The 18,789-nt window shown below is 42.2% G+C and overlaps 1 protein-coding gene across 1 annotated transcript in view; it reads left to right on the top strand.

Annotated features, from left to right (window-relative positions):
• Positions 1-18,497, top strand: part of LOC110520008 (potassium voltage-gated channel subfamily G member 4) — a 29,479-nt gene extending 10,982 nt beyond the window's left edge. Inside the window, exon 3 of the mRNA XM_021596965.2 lies at positions 16,990-18,497. Coding sequence (XP_021452640.1) covers positions 16,990-17,859 — 870 coding nt within the window. The 3' untranslated portion in view covers positions 17,860-18,497. The remainder of the gene's footprint in view (positions 1-16,989) is intronic.
• The last annotated feature ends 292 nt before the right edge of the window (positions 18,498-18,789 follow it).

Genomic DNA, 18,789 nt, shown 5'->3' with positions numbered 1-18,789 from the left:
TGACACACTGAACTATATCTGGGAAGTAGTTGGTGAACCAGGCGAGGCAGTCATTTGCGAAGCCAGTGCTATTGAGTCTGCCGATAAGAATGCGGTGATTGACAGAGTCGAAAGCCTTGGCAAGGTCGATGAAGACAGCTGCACAGTACTGTCTTTTATCAATGCCAGTTATGATATCGTTTAGGACCTTGAGCGTTGCTTAGGTGCACCCATGACCAGCTCGGTCGGAGACCAGATTGCATAGTGGAGAAGGTACGGTGGGATTCAAAATGGTCGGTGATCTGTTTATTAACTTGCTGCAGGGTGGAAAGATGTTGGGTGGAAAGGGGTAGCCAGGAGGAAAGCATGGCAAATATGAAAATTGAAATTATTGATTATCGTAGATTTATCGGTCCTATCCTCAGTGCAGTGGGCAGCTGGGAGGAGGTGCTCTTCATGGACTTTACAGTGTCCCAAAGTTTTTAGAATTAGTGCTATAGGAAACATATTTCTGTTTGGAAAGCTAGCCTTAGCTTTCTTAACTGACGGAGTATATTAGTTCCTGACTTCTCTGAAAAGTTGCAAATCGCAGGGGGCTATTCGATCCTAATGCAGAACGCCACATGATGTTTTTGTGCTGGTCAAGGGCAGTCAAGTCTGGGGAGGAACCAAGGGCTATATCTGTTCTTAAGACAATAATCACTAATCAAAACAACAATAGACAAGGCAAATTTATATTTTGGAGAGGCATGTGTAGCCATGTGATCATATGGTCCAGTGCGTAGCTAGGCGAGCTGGGGGCATGCCGATTCAGACTGCTAGCAGATGGGTCTCAGAGGGATGTCGCAACGTGAGAGCCTGTTGAAACCCCCTCCAATGGTTATGTCGGCAGACCAGTCGTGATGGATCAGCGGGGATCCGTGTCGGCAGCAAAGGTTCCAGGCCAATTGGCAAAAGAGGTTTTGAAGCCCAGGAATTGTCTGATGGATCTCTTCGGCTAGCCGGCAGATGGGCCTAGCTCGAGGCTAGCTCATGGCTAACTGGATCTAGGTTCGGGACAAAAACCACCTCGGACGGTTATGTCGGCAGACCAGTTGGACTGGATCGGCGGGCCTTCGTGTCGGCAGCAAAGGGTCCAGGCCAATTGGCAAAAGAGGTAATTGAAGCCCAGGAATTGTCTGATGGATTTCTTCAGCTCGCAGGAAAATGGGCCTAGCTTGAGGCTAGCTCCAGGCTAACTGGTTCTTGCTTTGGGACAGAGACGTTAGCCAGTAGTAGCCACTTGGATAGCAGCTAGCTAGCTGCGATGATCCGGAGTAAATGTTCAGAGCTTGCGGTAGGAATCCTGAGATGTGATAGAGAAAAGCAGTCCGATATGCTCTGGGTTGATTTCGCGCTGTGCAGACTGGTAGGAATTGACCGGGCTGAGCCTGTCAGATGTCCGAGTTAATGATGATGACAGCTAGCAGGGACTAACTGACTACTAGCTAGTAGTTCTAACGTATAAAAAATAGCAGATCCGTACCACAATGGGTGATGCGGGTTGCAGAAGAGTATGTTCAATCCGTAGATGGAAATTGAGATTAAAAATATAAAAAAATATACTAAATATATACGAAGAAAAAGCGATATATACACGGGACGGGACAAGACAATCAAAACAGACATCCCACTGCTACGCCGTCTTAGATTTTTTTCAGTATAGTAGTTGCCCCTTATTCTTTTAAAAAGTCATTTAAGCTCTGTCAAGTTGATTTTCGATCATTGCTAAACAGCTATTTTCAAGCCATAGATCTTCAAGCAGATTTAAGTCAAAACTGTAACTAAGCCACTCAAGAGCATTCAATGTCACCTTGGTAAGCAACTCCAGTGTATATTTGGCCTTGTGTTTTAGGTTATTGTCTGTTGGAAAGCAGGCTGAACCAGGTTTTCCTCTAGGTTTTTTCCTGTGCTTATAGCTGTATTCCATTTATTTTTATCCTTAAACACTCCCAGTGTCTGCCGATGGCAAGCATACCCATAACATGATGCAGCCACCACCATGTTTGAAAATATGAAGACTGGTACTAAGTGATGTGTTGTGTTTGCCCCAAACATAAAGCTTTCTATTCAGTTGTAAATGAGAACTTGTTCTCAACTAGCCTACCTGGTTAAATAAAGGTGAAATAAAAAAATAAAAAGGACAAAGTTAATTTCGTTTGCCACATTTTTACAGTTTTACTTTACTGACTTATTGAAAACAGCATATGTGTAAATAAACATTTTTATTCTGTACAGGCTTCCTTCTTTTCACTCTTGTCATTTAGGTTAATATTGTGGAGTAACAACAATGTTGTTGATCCATCCTCAGTTTTCTCTTATCACAGCCATTATTCTCTGTAACTGTTTTAAAGTCACCATTTGCCGTATTGCTTAAGGCCCTGATTCCATTTTTATACACCTTCCTCTTTTCTCTCTATGCGTATTCTGACCTTGAACTTAAGCTTGAGAATAGCATGCTATTCACCCGCTATTCGTTCGAGGTGGAGATCTAAGAGTTGAAGGTGTGGCGGAGGTGTGTCTACAGATAAGCTCTATTCTGACCTAACGTCCCACCTGGCCAACATCCAGTGAAATTGCAGAGCGCCAAATTCAAAACCAGAAATACTGATTATAAAAATTCAGAAAACATACAAGTTTTATTAATCGGTTTAAAGATTAACTTCTTGTTAATCCAACAGCTATGTCAGATTTAAAAAAGGCTTTACGGCGAAAGCATACCATGCGATTATCTGAGAACAGCGCCCAGCAGACAAATCATTACAAACGGTAACCAGCCAAGTAGAGGAGTTACACAAGTCAGAAATAGTGATAAAATGAATCACTTACCTTTGATGATCTTCATATGGTTGCACTCACAAGACTCCCATTTACTCAATAAATGTTCATTTTGTTCTATAAAGTCCATGTTTATATCCAAAAACCTCAGTTTTGTTAGTTACAACAGGCAGATGAAAAATCCAAATAGTAACCGTAAAGTTAGTAGAAACATGTCATTGATGTTGAAAATCAATCCTCAGGTTGTTTTTAGTCATAATAATGAATAATATTTCAACCGGACAATAACGTAGTCAATATAAAAGGTAAACAAGAAAGGCGCGCCTTCGGTCTCACGCATGAAAAAGCTCTTGGACACTGTAGTGTCCACTCATTCAGCGAGGTCTTACTCCCCCATTTTTCAGAATACAAGCCTGAAACAATTTCTATAGACTGTTGACATCTAGTGGAAGCCATAGGAAATGCAATTTGAGTCCAAAGTCAATGGATACTGTAATGGCATTCAATAGAAAACTACAAACATGAAAAAATCCTATCCTCCAGGAAGGATTTTTCTCAGGTTTTCGCCTGCCAAATCAGTTCTGTTATACTCACAGAGTTTTGGAAACTTTAGAGTGTTTTCTGTCCAAATCTACCAATTATATGCATATCCTAGATCTGGGCCTGAGTAACAGGCAGTTTACTTTGGGCACGCTTTTCATCCGGAAGTGAAAATAGTGCCCCCTACCCTAGTGAAGTTTTAACGAGTTAATTCCCTCATAATTTCCCCACCTTTACGTGCAAGGAAACCATGAATAAGGTTAAGCAAGTCTGCCGGTTCCAAGTGGAAAAAGCATTTTTCTTTTTCCCGATAGAAATAACAGCATTCTCCATCCATTAATAAATGGATGAGAGCTATTTATAAGAGCTAGGTAAATGAGTAATCCTTTGGGAGATTGGGATTGTAAATACACATAGCATTTGTTTTAGATTCTTTTTTACTTATGATCCCTGGAGAAGAATGTGAAATGAGCCAAACTGAAAATATTGTATCAACATGACATGTATTGCTGCCCTTTTCCATAGGGAAATAGGATACATATAGCTGTGCCATTATTCCGGATTTTAATTGTGTCCTCATCATTTACGTGGATGAAATTTGGACACCGTAGCTATAGGCTTCTATAGGACTGAACCTGCCGAGCACTGAACCTGCCGAGGACTGAACCTGCCGAGTTGATGTATGCGCTTTAGAATGTTTTAATTATAGCCAATGCCAGGGCTTTTCTCTTTTTTGTTTTACAATTTGTATCATGTTAAATATTAGCTATACTATCGGGAGCCTTCGTGAGTAATACCCACATACATTTAGAACTGTCACTTTAGTGTTGTTTTTCTTACATTTGTAGCTTACATTTAGCATCTTTCCATTCCATTCCGTTTACCTTTCTTTCCTCTGTCACGCCATGTAAGTTGTTCCTGAGGGTCGTTAGCATTAGTGGATCTTATTAGGCTAACATTGTGAAATAATTAGGGACACGTACCCTATTTGAATCGTTATAGAACTCAGACCACACTTAGCAGGTTAAATAAACCTGGAGCCTGGCGTGTGGTTCATGACAACTGGACAGTTGTTGTCATACAGTTCAAGGGTTAGTGAGAACTAGGGTAGATTTACAGGAATATTGAACACTTCCTTTCCACGTTCCAATATTGAATTAATCGAACTTGAAGATGACAACTTTCAGGATGAATCAAAAACCACTGTCAGTTTATATACACCACCGTCAAAAGTTTGGGGTCACTTAGAAATGTTTTTTCTTCGTTAAAATAACATCAAATTGATCAGAAATACTGTGTAGACATTGTTAATGTTGCAAATTACTATTGTAGCTGTAAATGGAATAATTTTTTTATGGAATATCTACATAGACGTACAGAGGCCATTATCAGCAAACATCACTCCTGTGTTCCAATGTTGTGTTAGCTAATGACTTCCAGTCATTGCGCTATCGCAATTTATCATTGCCGCTCAAAACGACCTCTAACTGCACATTTTTACTCCTGAACTTGTTTAGGCTTGCCATGTCAGAGGGGTTGAATACATATTGACTCAAGACATTTCAGTTTTTACAATTCTAAAAACAGAATTCCACTTTGACATTATGGGGTATTGTGTGTAGATCAGTGACACACAATCTCAATTTATTAAATGTTTAATTCAGGCTGTAACACAACAAAATGTGAAAAAAGTAAAGGGGTGTGAATACTTTCTGAAGGCACTGTATATGTGTGGCCGATGTGAAATGGCTAGCTAGTTAGCGGTGGTGCGCGCTAATAGTGTTTCAGTCGGTGACGTCACTCGCTCTGAGACCTAGAAGTAGTTGTTCCCCTTGCTCTGCAAGGGCAGTGGCTTTTGTGGAGTGATGAGTAACGATGCTTCGAGGGTGGCTGTTGTCTGTGTGCAGAGGGTCCCTGGTTCAAGCCCAGGTAGGGGTGAGGAGAGGGACGGAAGCTATACTGTTACATATATACAGGAACTATATGTTCAGGAACTATATGTACATGAACTATATGTTCAGGAACTATATGTACAGTAACTACATGTACATGAAGTATTTGCACAGTAACTATATGCACAGTAACTACATGTACATTAACTATATGTACAGTAAATGGTTTGGAGGCATACAATTCAGAATAGCTTTTTGCTGTTAGTAAATCACTACAGTTTCTCTTAGAGAGTATGTTCCAACATATCATTTCATTTAGCTCTGTTGGCACCTCAGGCAATATAGTAAGACTAAGGAAAAGGCGAGCAATCCCTGATGTAGTTATGAAATACAAATGCGTAGTGTATAAACTTAGTGAGAGTAAAGAGAGTAAGAGTGTGGCTGTGTAAACCACGAGCTAGGCCACAGCAGATAAATAAACAAGCTAAACCCTAACAACACCCACAGGGCAAGAATTCTTTACCATACTCTGACCTCCACAACATAAATGTTGATTCACTCCCACACTGTCAGATTATGTTGGAATTGTTTTTGAATTATCATAACAAGCTATTTACATCTTCTTTCCTATGTCAGACAGCTATTGGCCTTTTCTCAAACACGTTGTTTATTCTGTCAGAAGATGGGGTTTTCAGACATTGCAGAGGAAAACATTTTTTTTTGCAACACAGCGTGTGTACAGTACAATATTTCTCTCTGATTCATGTCTTCTAACTGTGCTGCCCTGCGGCGCCAAGAAAAGTTTTTCAAATATGCTCCTCGTTAAATTCAGAGACTCAGACTGGGGGAGTAATTGAATGGTGGTTTTATGTTCTTATTAGATTTTTTTGCAGTATATTTGAGTGGATTCTATGTGCTGTTTAATAGCCTCCCTCTCAGGGCAGCATTGCTCCCAGAGCATTAATCAGGAGGCCAGTGTAAACCAGCCCTGCATCTCTCCCTTCCTGCAGAGCTGATGTTAAAGACTGTCTCTACTCAGAAACAGCCTACTATCACCTGCATTTAGAGCACTCTCACAGTCACCATCTGATTAAGTAATAGACTTGAGTGTGAGAGACAGGGATGGTGTTATAACCAATTTATTAAGTGTTAGGAGCTATTTTCATGATCAGACAGGGTGCTGTTATAACCCATTTATTAAGTGTTCGGAGCTATTTTCATGATCAGACAGGGTGGGGTTATAACCCATTTATTAAGTGTTTGGAGCTATTTTCATGATCAGACAGGGTGGTGTTATAACCCATTTATTAAGCGTTAGAAGCTTTTTACATGCTCAGACAGGGTGGTGTTAGGGTACTAGCCCAGCAGAGACTGGTTATATAGAAACATAGAAGAGTGATACGTACAGTAGATGTGGTTAGTAATCTAGGAAGAGACATGAGAGTGTGTTCGCCTTAGGTTGAGTCTCTCCTGCTCTCATCTGCTCTTTCCTGTTCTCTCCTACTCTCTCATTCCTCCAGTGTTACCACTGTTCATGGTGGATATTCACACTTCCTGAAGAAAATTATAGAAACATTTTTTCCATCCTCCTCCACACCATCTTTGCTCTGTCCCAGTGATGGAGCTAGCCACTCACACTTGACCAGTGAAGAAGACTCATTGAGAGAAACCAGAAGGGTCAGGTTATTTATAGAGTTGGAGACCGTAGGACTTTGGTTTAGGACTACATGTTGTAGCCCTTATCTTAAAATTCCTAAACTGAGCTAGTTTCTGTTTTGCTTCAGTCATTTGATTTCTACATATAAAACTCTTCAGCCCCATGCCTTTCTGGTGATTAATCTAAACGTAGGGATCCCATACACATGGCGGGTGATGGACAGGTGATAACAAGCCCATATATTACTTTTGTGAGTGTGTGTGTGTGCGCATGTGTGTGTCCTATATATTTACTTGAGTTTGCTGTGGTTTTTCAGGACAGTCAGCAAACTTTGAACGGCAGTCCCTATGCATTATTTGTGTCCGGTTTCGACCTGTGCTTTTGAAGCGCTTATGCTCGTTTCTTTGTCCACATCCCATTCTCTCATTTTTCATTCTCCGAACGTAGACATACTCACTGAAACAAACAGTATCATTAATCAACAGCCTCATTTCACATGTAACAACATCAGTGAATTAAAGATTTTTTATGTTTTCTAAATTTGTATCGCTCTTTGTGCTTTCCTCTATATCAAATGGGATATAAACAAGTCTCCATCTTAACTTTCTGTGCCGGGCTGGGATGTGGAAGTCAAGCAGACTAGACTGGTGGATGGGGCTGCTGAGACAGGATAAAGTAAACATATCTGTGGCTGACCCAATATACCTCGCTTCTACAGAGGTGTTTATGAGTCTCTCTTATGAGTCGCACACGCACGCAAGCACACACACACACACACACCACACCACACCACACATACATACCAAGGCACTCAGGCCTGCTCAGTGTCTGCATGTCTGAGCTTAAGAGCTGAGATGGAGATGGAACAGGGGATTTAGCTCTCTATAGAGCTGTGAAGTGTCATAGAGGCGTGGAGGAATGAGGTACTGTGGAGAGAGACAGAGCTGAAGTTGTGGGATGACTTATTTCTATAAGGAAGGACTATTATGGATATTACTGCCTATCTGGTCATACACTCAGTGTGTTAATGTGCTGTATGGTTGTCAAGTTGCGTTTAGATAACGCATAAAAGCAGTATGAGTTTACTTTAATCTGTTAATATACAGCACATCACATATTTCTGCAGACAAGCTGTCATACACAGATGGATACTACAGTAGAATTAATAGTGGATGTACTGTGGTTTGAAGGCTTCGCTGGTCATGTGGACGCCCAAGCCCGGCCCAGCCAGGTGTTGTTCCTCTGTGCTCCGTGAGACCTGTAGGGGAGACTGTGAGAGAGTTGTTCCCCATGTGTCTCCATCTCTCCCCCGGACCATAGTCAACAGCATTCAGGAAGCCCGCTGCAATGCTGCTGTCCCCAGCTAACCAGAGCAGCACATCAGAATCCCATTCTGCCGGGAGCTAGACCGCAACCAAGTGCCTCATCTCTCTGCGATCAGGGCGCCCCAATGCCCCAGTGGGGACAGAGAGTATGCACGAGTATGTGTAAGTGTGTGTCTGTGTGCGTGTGTTGAAGAAAAAAATCTATGTGCCTGTTGAACCGATGAGTGTTTGTTTTTTGTGTTAAAAGACATAACTCCCTTCTTGAAATGTGTTTCTATTTAAGGTACATAAAAAAAGAGAACAGATGGTTCAGTCAGATAAGGCGCCTGCTACTGCTGTTGCTACTGCTGTTGCTACTCCTGTTGCTACTGCTGTTGCTACTCCTGCATGCCATGGCATTAATAAAGAGTTATGATGTGTGACGGGACCACATGCTTTCCATATCATCTCATCTTTATCCATCCACTCATCCCACTTCTCACCCTGAGCGCACCATTTTTCTCCTCCATTAAGACACAAAGGGCTGTTAGTGGGAAAGCTGTTCTCTCCTGTGGGAGCCAGCCTGCCCAACCAGAGATATTGAGATAAATGCCTGTTAGGCTGGGTTACTATAAGCTCCGCTCCAAGTTAACGCCACCCATATGTAGCTGGCACCTCAAAGTCTACACTACAGTGTCAGGAAAGTAGAGGCATTAGTGTGTTTGTCTGCCTCATCTAGTGTACCCTGCGTCAAGACTGGATTATAAAGATTAAAGATTTGTGTGTGTGTGTGTGTGTGTGTGTGTGTGTGTGTGTGTGTGTGTGTGTGTGTGTGTGTGTGTGTGTGTGTGTGTGTGTGTGTGTGTGTGTGTGTGTGTGTGTGTGTGTGTGTGTGTGTGTGTGTGTGTGTGTGTGTGTGTGTCCCAGTGTGTGTGTCCCAGTGTGTGTGTCCCAGTGTGTGTGTCCCAGTGTGTGAGTTATGTTTGAATCTGAGTCTAAGCACAAGTGGTCATGTAACAGTTTGGCGTCTGGCTGTAGTTTTCCCTGGGTGTTATGCTACCCCAGGAAGTGAACAGACGAGTGGGGACATGATGAGACATTTGGGCATCCAAACCCCCACTCCCCTTTGTGCTTCAGAGCTTGAAAAGTGAGCACAAGGTCACAGTGAAATATGTGTCCATTGGTGCACAGTATGATGAAGGTCCTGTTGAAGGTAAACATGATGGATGAACTGAATATAGTTTTGAGCTGAATCTTTCTGGTTTTCTCCCTCTCCTCTCAAAAACATGTCCTTTGCTGTAACAGAGGCAGCTGAAGAGTGGGGTAGTTATAGAGATGATCCAGCATGATGATGAGCCTGGCAGCTCACTGCTGATATATACAGTATATATATATATATTTACCTTTATTTAACTAGGCAAGTCAGTTATGAACAAATTCTTATTTTCAATGACGGCCTAGGAACAGTGGGTTAACTGCCTGTTCAGGGGCAGAACGACAGATTTGTACCATGTCAGCTCGGGGGTTTGAACTTGCAACCTTAACCCTAACCCTAACCCTGCCGCCCCCTATGAGAAGGAATGTAAAGAGAGACAGGGAGAAAGAATGAGAGAAAGATATAGTTAGGCGGGAAAGGAAGAGGCAAAGTTGCAGAGGCAGAAAGATGGAGGCTAGTGAAAGACAGTAGAGGCAAAAGCCAAGTTTACAGACCTTCTAAGACTTAGCAGCTGCCCCTGGTTTGTGATCTATCCTCTGTGCTGCTGCCCCTTTTTACTGGCTTCACTTATTTATATTGCAGTCTAACTTCAATAAGAGGAGCTTCCTCTTGTTCCTCAGTGTCTCTCTGCATAGAAACGCACACAGAAATAAATGCACGAACGCACCCGCACACACACACTCGCCCAAACACACTCTTTGACAATCTATCCACATAATGAACTCACATTTACATACTGTAGGTGTAACAGTATTGCTTCTGTCCCTCTTCTCGCCCCTACCTGGGCTCGAACCAGGGACCCTCTGCACACATCAACAACTGATACCCATGAAGCATCGTTACCCATCACGCCACAAAAGCCACGGCCCTTGCAGGGCAAGGGGAACAACTACTTCAAGGTCTCAGAGCGTGTGACGTCACCGATTGAAACGCTATTAGCGCGCACCCCGTAAACTAGCTAGCCCTTTTACATCGGTTACATATGTACGCAGCCATAGACACATACAGTTATAACAGCAAACTAAACAACATTTTGCTCCTGCCCTATATACTGTACATAAACTTGGAATCACTGGTCACTATAATAATGGAACAATAGCCACTTGAATAATGTTTATATAATGTGTACATACTGGTTTACTCATCTAATATGTATATAGTGTATTCTATTCTACTGAATTTTAGTCAATGCCACTCCGACATTACTCAATCTAATATTTATTTCTTAGTTCCATTATTTTACTTTTAGATTAGTGTTTATTGTTGTGAACTGCTAGATACTAATGCACTATTTGGGCTAGGAACACAAGCATTTCGCTACACCCAGAATAACATCTGATAAATATGTGTGTGACCAATTCAATTTAATTTGATTTGATGGTAAGGGAGTTCATCCGGATCCATATCCTTGTTAGAGCTGCAGCACGTCTGAAGTACCTGAAGACAAGTGACAGTGCGAGAGGGACAAAACCATACAGTAAATCTGCTACACGGGCAATTACAAGATCAATACCACAAAAGGAGTTTTCACTCTTACAGTCGTACTTAAGCTTCTCTTTTCCAGGGTAATGAGTCTGTGGGAGTCTTGACTGTGAAAAGAACACCTGACTGTTTTTAGAGCTCTATTGTTATTGCCTCTTATGTGAAGAGTTGGTCTTTCACAGAGAAATGTGCATAGTTTCACACTGCTAGAGACACTAATCTCAGCACCTAGAACTGAATCAGCTAAGGCATGTACAAGAGACTATAAACACTAGGGGTTTTATTCAATCTGAACTTCAGCGATACAGATTGAATAGAGAGCCCTAAAGCAGTGTCTTCAGAAAGTATTCTCACCCCTTGACTTTTTCAACATTGTTGTGTTACAAAGTCAATTAAAATGTATTTGATTTTAAAAAATTGTCTACGATCTACCGGCACACAAAATGTCAAAGTGGAAGATCAATTCTACAATTAAATGGAAAACTAATGGAAAGTAAAACACTAATATATCTTAATAAGATAAGTATTGAACCCCCTGAGTCAATACTGTACATTTTAGAATCCCCTTTGGCAGTGATTACAGCTGTGAGTCTTTCTGAGTAAGTCTCTAAAAGCTGTGCACACCTGGATTGTACGATATTTGCACATTATTCTTTAAAACATTATTCCATCTCTGTCAAGTTAGTTGATTGATCATTGCTAGACAACCATTTTCAAGTCTTGCCATAGATGTTCAAGCTGTAACTAGACTACCCAGGAACAATCAATGTCATCTTAGTAAGCAACTCCAGTGTATATTTGTCCTTGTGTTTTAGGTTATTTTCCTGCTGAAAGGTGAATTTGTCTATGCTTGGCTATTCCGTTTCTTTTTATCCTGACTAGGGCAAGGACCATGCTTGAAAATATGTGGTACTCAGTGATGTGTACTCAGTGATGCCCCAAACATAACGCTTTGTATTCAGGACAAAAAGCTATTTCTTTGCAAAAATTTTTTGCAGTATTAATTTAGTGCCTTTTTGCAAGCAGGATGCATATTTTGGAATATTTTGTTAGTATTGTGGAGTAACTACAATGTTGTTGATCCATCGTCAGTTATCTCCTATCACAGACATGAAACTCTGTAACTGTTTTAAAATCACCATTGGGTTCATGGTGAAATCCCTGAGGGGTTTCCTTTCTCTCCGGCAACTGAGTTAGAAGGGGTGCCTGTATCTTTGTAGTGACTGGGTGTATTGATACATTTTTTTTATTTGATTTAACTTTTATTTAGGTCAGTTGAAAACATATAATAATTTACAATGACAGCCTACATGATCCAAAGTGTAATTAATAACACTAATAACTGCGACATGCTCAAAGGGATATTCAATGTCTGCTTTTGCGAACCACTTGCCTACTTTGTAAACCATTCTTTGCAAACCCCTCAGTCCATGTAACTTATTTTCTGACTGGTTAAGCACATTTTTACTCCTGAACTCATTTAGGCTTGCCATAACAAATGGGTTGAATACTTATTGACCCAAGACATTTCATCTTGTAATTTTTTATTAATTTGTAAACATTTCTAAAAATATAATTCCACTTTTCCATTATTGGGTATTGTGTGTAAATCAGTGATACAATCTCAATTTAATCCATTTAAAATAAATTCTGTAATACAGCAACATTTTTGAAAAGGTCAAGCCGTAGACTCTATAGCCATGTAAACAAAGGATTTAATTCATCATCTTTCTTTTGCTTAACGGGAAACCTCAGGATTTGGCAATGAAGACCTGTATCCACTTCCTCAGAGTTAACTTGTGGATAACATTTTAATGTCTCTGCGTGCAGTTTGAAGCTAACTAGCTTTAGTGCAATTGCTAGCTAGCTTTAGCGCAATGACTGGATGTCTATGGTAACTGCTAGCATGCTAGTTGATTCCATAGACTTCTAGTCATTGCGCTAACACAATTTATCATTGGCACTCAAAACGACCTCTAACTTCCTTCATACTTGATGCAGAGACATACAAATTGTATCCATGAGTTCATCTGACTTTGGCGAAGTAGATAAAGGGCTTCATGACCAATATCCCGAAGTATCCCTTCATTAATGGCTTAAAAACATGCATTGTACATGGTCAGAATTCTCTCCCTCTCTCTTACTGTCAGATGTTTCAAAAGTGGTTTTCCTGAATGGCAGCTGATTTGAATTATTCAGCTTAATAATTGTTTAGGTTTTGAACCAAAGCCTTGCAAAAGAGTATACCAATTTCACTCTAGTAATTGGGGTGCCATTGAGTGATAACTCCACTGCTATTCTGTTAGAAGCATCTCTGAGAATGTTGCTAACCCTTTCTGAGGGTAGGTAGCTGTTGTACATGGCAGGCATATTATTCAGTTGCAGCTGTTGGTTGTAAAGTATGTTACTCTCATTTACTATTTTCAATTATTCTATTCCGTCACTATACTTGTCACATTCCGACTTTGGAATTTTTCAATACTGATCATGATGATGTGTTTTCCAGTCAGAGGCACTTTGGCAGCAGCCGGGTTGAATTGACTGCTGCTGTTGAAATGAAACGTCATTAACATTTGGTACAGAACGAGTCAGTAAGATAAGGTCAGAGGGAGTGCATTAGCTGTGAGAAATGAACCATTATGCAGATGAGTGGGAGAGTGGCACTCTGCCTTAATGTGCTCAATGTCCCAGAGTGTAAGGCAGATTTACCTCTCAGCTCAGGTCAGCTCTCTAAATGGATAGAGGTAGAGGTCATCAGATCCTCAAAAAGTTCTACAGCTGCACCATTGAGAGCATCTTGACTGGCTGCATCACTGCTTGGTATGGCAACTGCTTGGCATCCAACCGCAAGGTGCTACAGAGGGTAATATATACGGCCCGGTACATCACTGGGGCCGAGCTACTGTACCTGCCACCCAGGACTTCTATACCAGTGGGTCAGAGGAAGGCCCTAGAAATTGTCAAAGACTCCAGCCACCCAGATCATGGACTGTTCTCTTTTCTACCGCATGGCAAGTGGTACCGATGCACCATGTCTGGTACAAAAAGTACCCCCCAAGCCATAAGACTGCTAAATAGTTCATCAAATAGCTACAGAGACTATCTGCATTGACCCCCCTTTGCACTAACACTTTTGACTCATCACAAACGCTGTTGCCTCACTTTACCCCTACCTATACCTTATCATTTTACCCCTACCTATATGTACATATCTACCTCAATTACATCATACATCATACATACAAGTTGACTTGCTACTGGTACCCTGTGTACTGTATATAGCCAAGTTATCATTACTCATTGTGTATTTATTCTTACTTATGCTTACTTATGGAAGAGACCATAAGTAAGCATTTCACTGTTAGTCTTCACCTGTTGTTAGCTAAACGTGACAAACAAAATGTGATTTGATTTGACATTATAAGGTAGACAAGTCCCAGAAGGTTAAGAAATGAGCAGTAGATGGACTGAATAATGGAGAGGAAGAGTAAAGGTTAAAGTTCCATTAGTGAAGAAATATTCCCAGATCCCTGTACTAGAGGAAATATTCCCAGATCCCTGTAGTGAAGGAAATATTCCCACATCCATGTACTAGAGGAAATATTCCCAGATCCCTGTAGTGAAGGAAATATTCCCAGATCCCTGTACTAGAGGAAATATTCCCAGATCCCTGTACTAGAGGAAATATTCCCAGATCGCTGTACTGAAGGAAAGATTCCCAGATCTCTGTAGTATAGAAAATATTCCCAGATCGCTGTACTAGAGGAAATATTCCCAGATCACTGTAGTGTAGAAAATATTCCCAGATCCCTGTAGTGCAGAAAATATTCCCAGATCCCTGTAGTGGAGGAAATATTCCCAGATCCCTGTAGTGGAGGAAATATTCCCAGATCCCTGTAGTGGAGGAAATATTCCCAGATCCCTGTAGTGGGGGAAATATTCCCAGATCCCTGTAGTGGAGGAAAGATTCCCAGATCCCTGTAGTGGAGGAAAGATTCCCAGATCCCTGTAGTGGAGGAAAGATTCCCAGATCCCTGTAGTGGAGGAAAGATTCCAAGATGCCTGTAGTGGAGGAAAGATTCCCAGATCTCTGTAGTGGAGGAAAGATTCCCAGATCTCTGTAGTGGAGGAAAGATTCCCAGATCCCTGTAGTGTATGAAATATTTGCCAGATCTCTGTAGTGGAGGAAAGGTAAAGTCCTACAGAGAGAAGGACAAATCTCCCCTCCAGTGGCCAGATGCATGATAGCCTGTGAGAGCTGGAGGGACAGTGACTAACCTCTCAACACAGAGGTCAATAACCCTACAGCAGGCCATAGGTTAGAGCAGCCCTGACTCTACCACCACTGCCCTGAAAAGGAAGGCAGGAGACACACACAGGAAGATAACACTGACTTTACACTTGACTTTACACCATTCCAGTCCCTCCTAGTAGGCTTTGGAGCATGCATGCCTTTTAATTGTATTCTCCATTGGCCCGTAGAAGGGGTACACACACTTGACAGGGGATTAATGGCAAACACACATACAACAGAAAAGCATCATGAATTGGAAACATGCAAATATACAATATGACCTATTTAGCTCCATATCACAACGTGATTGAAATTTAAAGGCAATGTTCCCGTGTTAGCGGAGGCTGCAATTACTGCAAACGCTGCATATGTCAGCTCAATCTGAAATTACCTTTAAATGTATATTGCACAATCTGTAACGCTTAAGCATGGGCGGCAGGTAGCTTAGTGGTTTGAGAGTTGGGCCAGTAACCGAAAGGTTGCTAGATTGAATCCCCAAGCTCACAAGGTAAAAATCTGTCATTCTGCCCCTGAACAAGGCAGTTAACCCACTGTTCCTAGGCCGTCATTGTAAATAAGAATTTGTTCTTATCTGACTTGCCTAGTTAAATAAAGGTTACCTGAAAAAGGACAGCAACACAATTAGACCCAACCAAATCATGAGAAAACAAAAGGATAATTACTTGACACATTGTAAACAATTTACAAAAAAAACAGAGCAAACTAGAACACTATTTGGCCCTAAACAGAGAGTACACATAGGCAGAATACTTAATTAGATACACATATTTCCCTCAGATTACACAGACCCACAAAGAATTCGAAAACAAACCCAATTTTGATTAACTCCCATATCTATTGGGTGAAATACCACAGTGTGCCATCACAGCATCAAGATTTGTGACCTGTTGCCACAAGAAAATCGCAACCAGTGAAGAACAAACACCAATGTAAATACAACCCATATTTATGTTTATTTATTTTCCCTAATGTACTTTAAATATTTGCACATAATATGACATTTTAAATGTATTTTGGAACTTTTGTGAGTGTAATGTTTACTGTAATTTTTTGGGTTTATTTCACTTTTGTTTATTATCTAATAAACTTGCTTTGGCAATGTAAACATATGTTTCCCACTCCAATAAAGCCCCCTTAAATTGAAATTGATTTGAGAGAGAGAAATTAGGGCGAGAGATGTGTGAGAAGAAGAGAAAGTGGGGGTGGGAGGTGATAAATGAGAGGGTGTTTGTGTGAGGGATGAGACAGGGAAAGTGTGTGTGTTTGTGTGTGTGCGTGTGTGCGTGCGTGCGTGCGCCTGCGTCTGTGATCTGCGTAGCTGGCTGGGAATAGTATTTTTACTGGCCTATGAGTGTTTAATTACCTGCCCCTCTCAAGGCAGTTAAAGGGAATTCTGGCTTGTTTGTCTTTTGTGTTTGTCGAGTGTGTCGAATTAATCTTTGATCCTGCCTAATGAATTGAGCTGATATATTAATTACTAGATGGTTATCTAACCCACTGATATCTGTCCCTCCCCTTGTGTGTCCTTCTCTCTTTCTTCCACTTGACCACTGTCTACCTACTCCTCTCTCGGTTTTTCCGATTCTCCCTCTCCATCCCTTCTCCTCTCTCTCATCCCCCCTTCCCCCCAAATTGTTTCTCTCTCTCTCTCTCTCTCTCTCTCTCTCTCTCTCTCTCTCTCTCTCTCTCTCTCTCTCTCTCTCTCTCTCTCTCTCTCTCTCTCTCTCTCTCTCTCTCTCTCTCTCTCTCTCTCTCTCTCTCTCTCTCTCTCTCTCTCTCTCTCTCAGGGCGAGTGTTCTCAGAAGTGTCGCAATATGTTCATTGTGGAGACAGTGTGTGTGGCCTGGTTCTCCCTGGAGTGGATCCTGCGCTTCATCCAGGCTCGCAGCAAGCTGGAATTCATCCGTGGGCCCCTCAACGTCATTGACGCCATGGCCATCTTGCCCTACTACGTGTCCCTGGTGGTGGATGAAGATGACCCGGCCATGGACCATGAGAAGGCCGGAGGGACCAGCTACCTGGACAAGCTAGGCCTGGTGCTGAGGATCCTGAGGGCCCTAAGGATCCTGTATGTGATGAGGCTGGCCCGTCACTCTCTGGGCCTGCAGACCCTGGGCCTAACGGTGAGGAGGAGCACCAGAGAGTTTGGCCTGCTGCTACTCTTCCTGTGTGTGGCTGTCACCCTCTTCTCCCCGCTGGTCCACCTGGCTGAGAGTGAGCTGACCGGAGTCGAGGACTTCAGCAGTATCCCTGCCTCCTATTGGTGGGCCATCATCTCCATGACGACGGTGGGCTACGGAGACATGGTGCCACGTAGCATCCCGGGCCAGGTGGTGGCGCTGAGCAGCATTCTGAGTGGCATCCTCATCATGGCCTTCCCTGCCACCTCCATCTTCCACATGTTCTCTAAGAGCTACCAGGATCTCAAGCGGGAGCATGACCGCCTGTTTAAGGAGGAGTGTGCGGCGGCAGCGGCCTTAGCGGCAGCCAGCGGGGAGAGCCAGGAGGGGAGCGAGGACTTCCCGCCCCCAGGGCTGCGCCACATTTGTCCAGACACGGAGAGCACTCGCTCTCTGGAGTCCCTGTCCTTGCTGGAGAATGGTGTTGAGGCTAACCAGCGTAGCCACAGCCCCAGGCTGCCAGCAGGAGCCTTTTAGACAGTCAAACAGACCCCACCTGTCCCGGCCCACATACTGGGGACAGGGAGGCCTCAGCAGGCTCACTCATCATAGACTTAATAGATGATGCAGTAAAATATCCAATCCAAAGTCATTTTTTTCTCTCCATTGCTTTCTTCTCTCTTTGAAAATATTGCGTAGTTCACTCACCACATACTTGTTTTCATTTTAGTTTCAATCTCTGTCTGAGATCAGAAGGTCCAGAAGGACAAATGGAAGCCGTAGCCACCTGTCTACCCTTGACATCTGGCTGACTGAGCTCAAGCAATTTTATTTTTGAGAGGCTTTAAAAGCTGTACTTAAAAGACCGCAGATATCATACTGGATGGTTCTGACTCTTCCGTGCTGGATAAGTCCTCTCTCTTTAGCTGCAACAAATGCAAAGATACACACAGACTACCCTGGATTTGGCTGCTTGAGTGTTTGGAGTCACGGAGATGGAGTTATTTGCCACCGCACGCTTCGACAAGCAGTGATCATAGAGCTTTTATAATCTGCTTGAGAAAGAGAGCCATGTGTGTAGAATTAACTTTGTAAGGCTCTAAATAAAAACACAAGTGATCTCAACTACGCAGTTGTCGTTGTTTTTTTGTCTTTCTGGGAAGATATATGGGTGATTCTACAGAAGTGGTACAAATTGCAGTTCCACCCCCAAAAAACTATAAAACATAATAATTAAGTATCCAAACATACGTTCTAATTAAATCCATATGTTCTAATTAAATCCAAGGCAATAATAAACATATTGTTAAATTATACATCTATTTGTTGAAGCATGCAGCGTCTGAGCAGGGAACGTGGTCGCGTTCCACTGCTTAGAAGTTGCATGCATCAACCAATGGTTGTGTGCCACGTCATCGATTGTGTCATCAACTGACAGATTGCTACAACATATGATGTGGTTAGCTG

Source organism: Oncorhynchus mykiss, chromosome 1 (assembly GCF_013265735.2).
Source record: "Oncorhynchus mykiss isolate Arlee chromosome 1, USDA_OmykA_1.1, whole genome shotgun sequence".
Classification (NCBI taxonomy): domain Eukaryota; kingdom Metazoa; phylum Chordata; class Actinopteri; order Salmoniformes; family Salmonidae; genus Oncorhynchus; species Oncorhynchus mykiss.
This window is presented reverse-complemented; position numbering and strand designations above follow the sequence as displayed.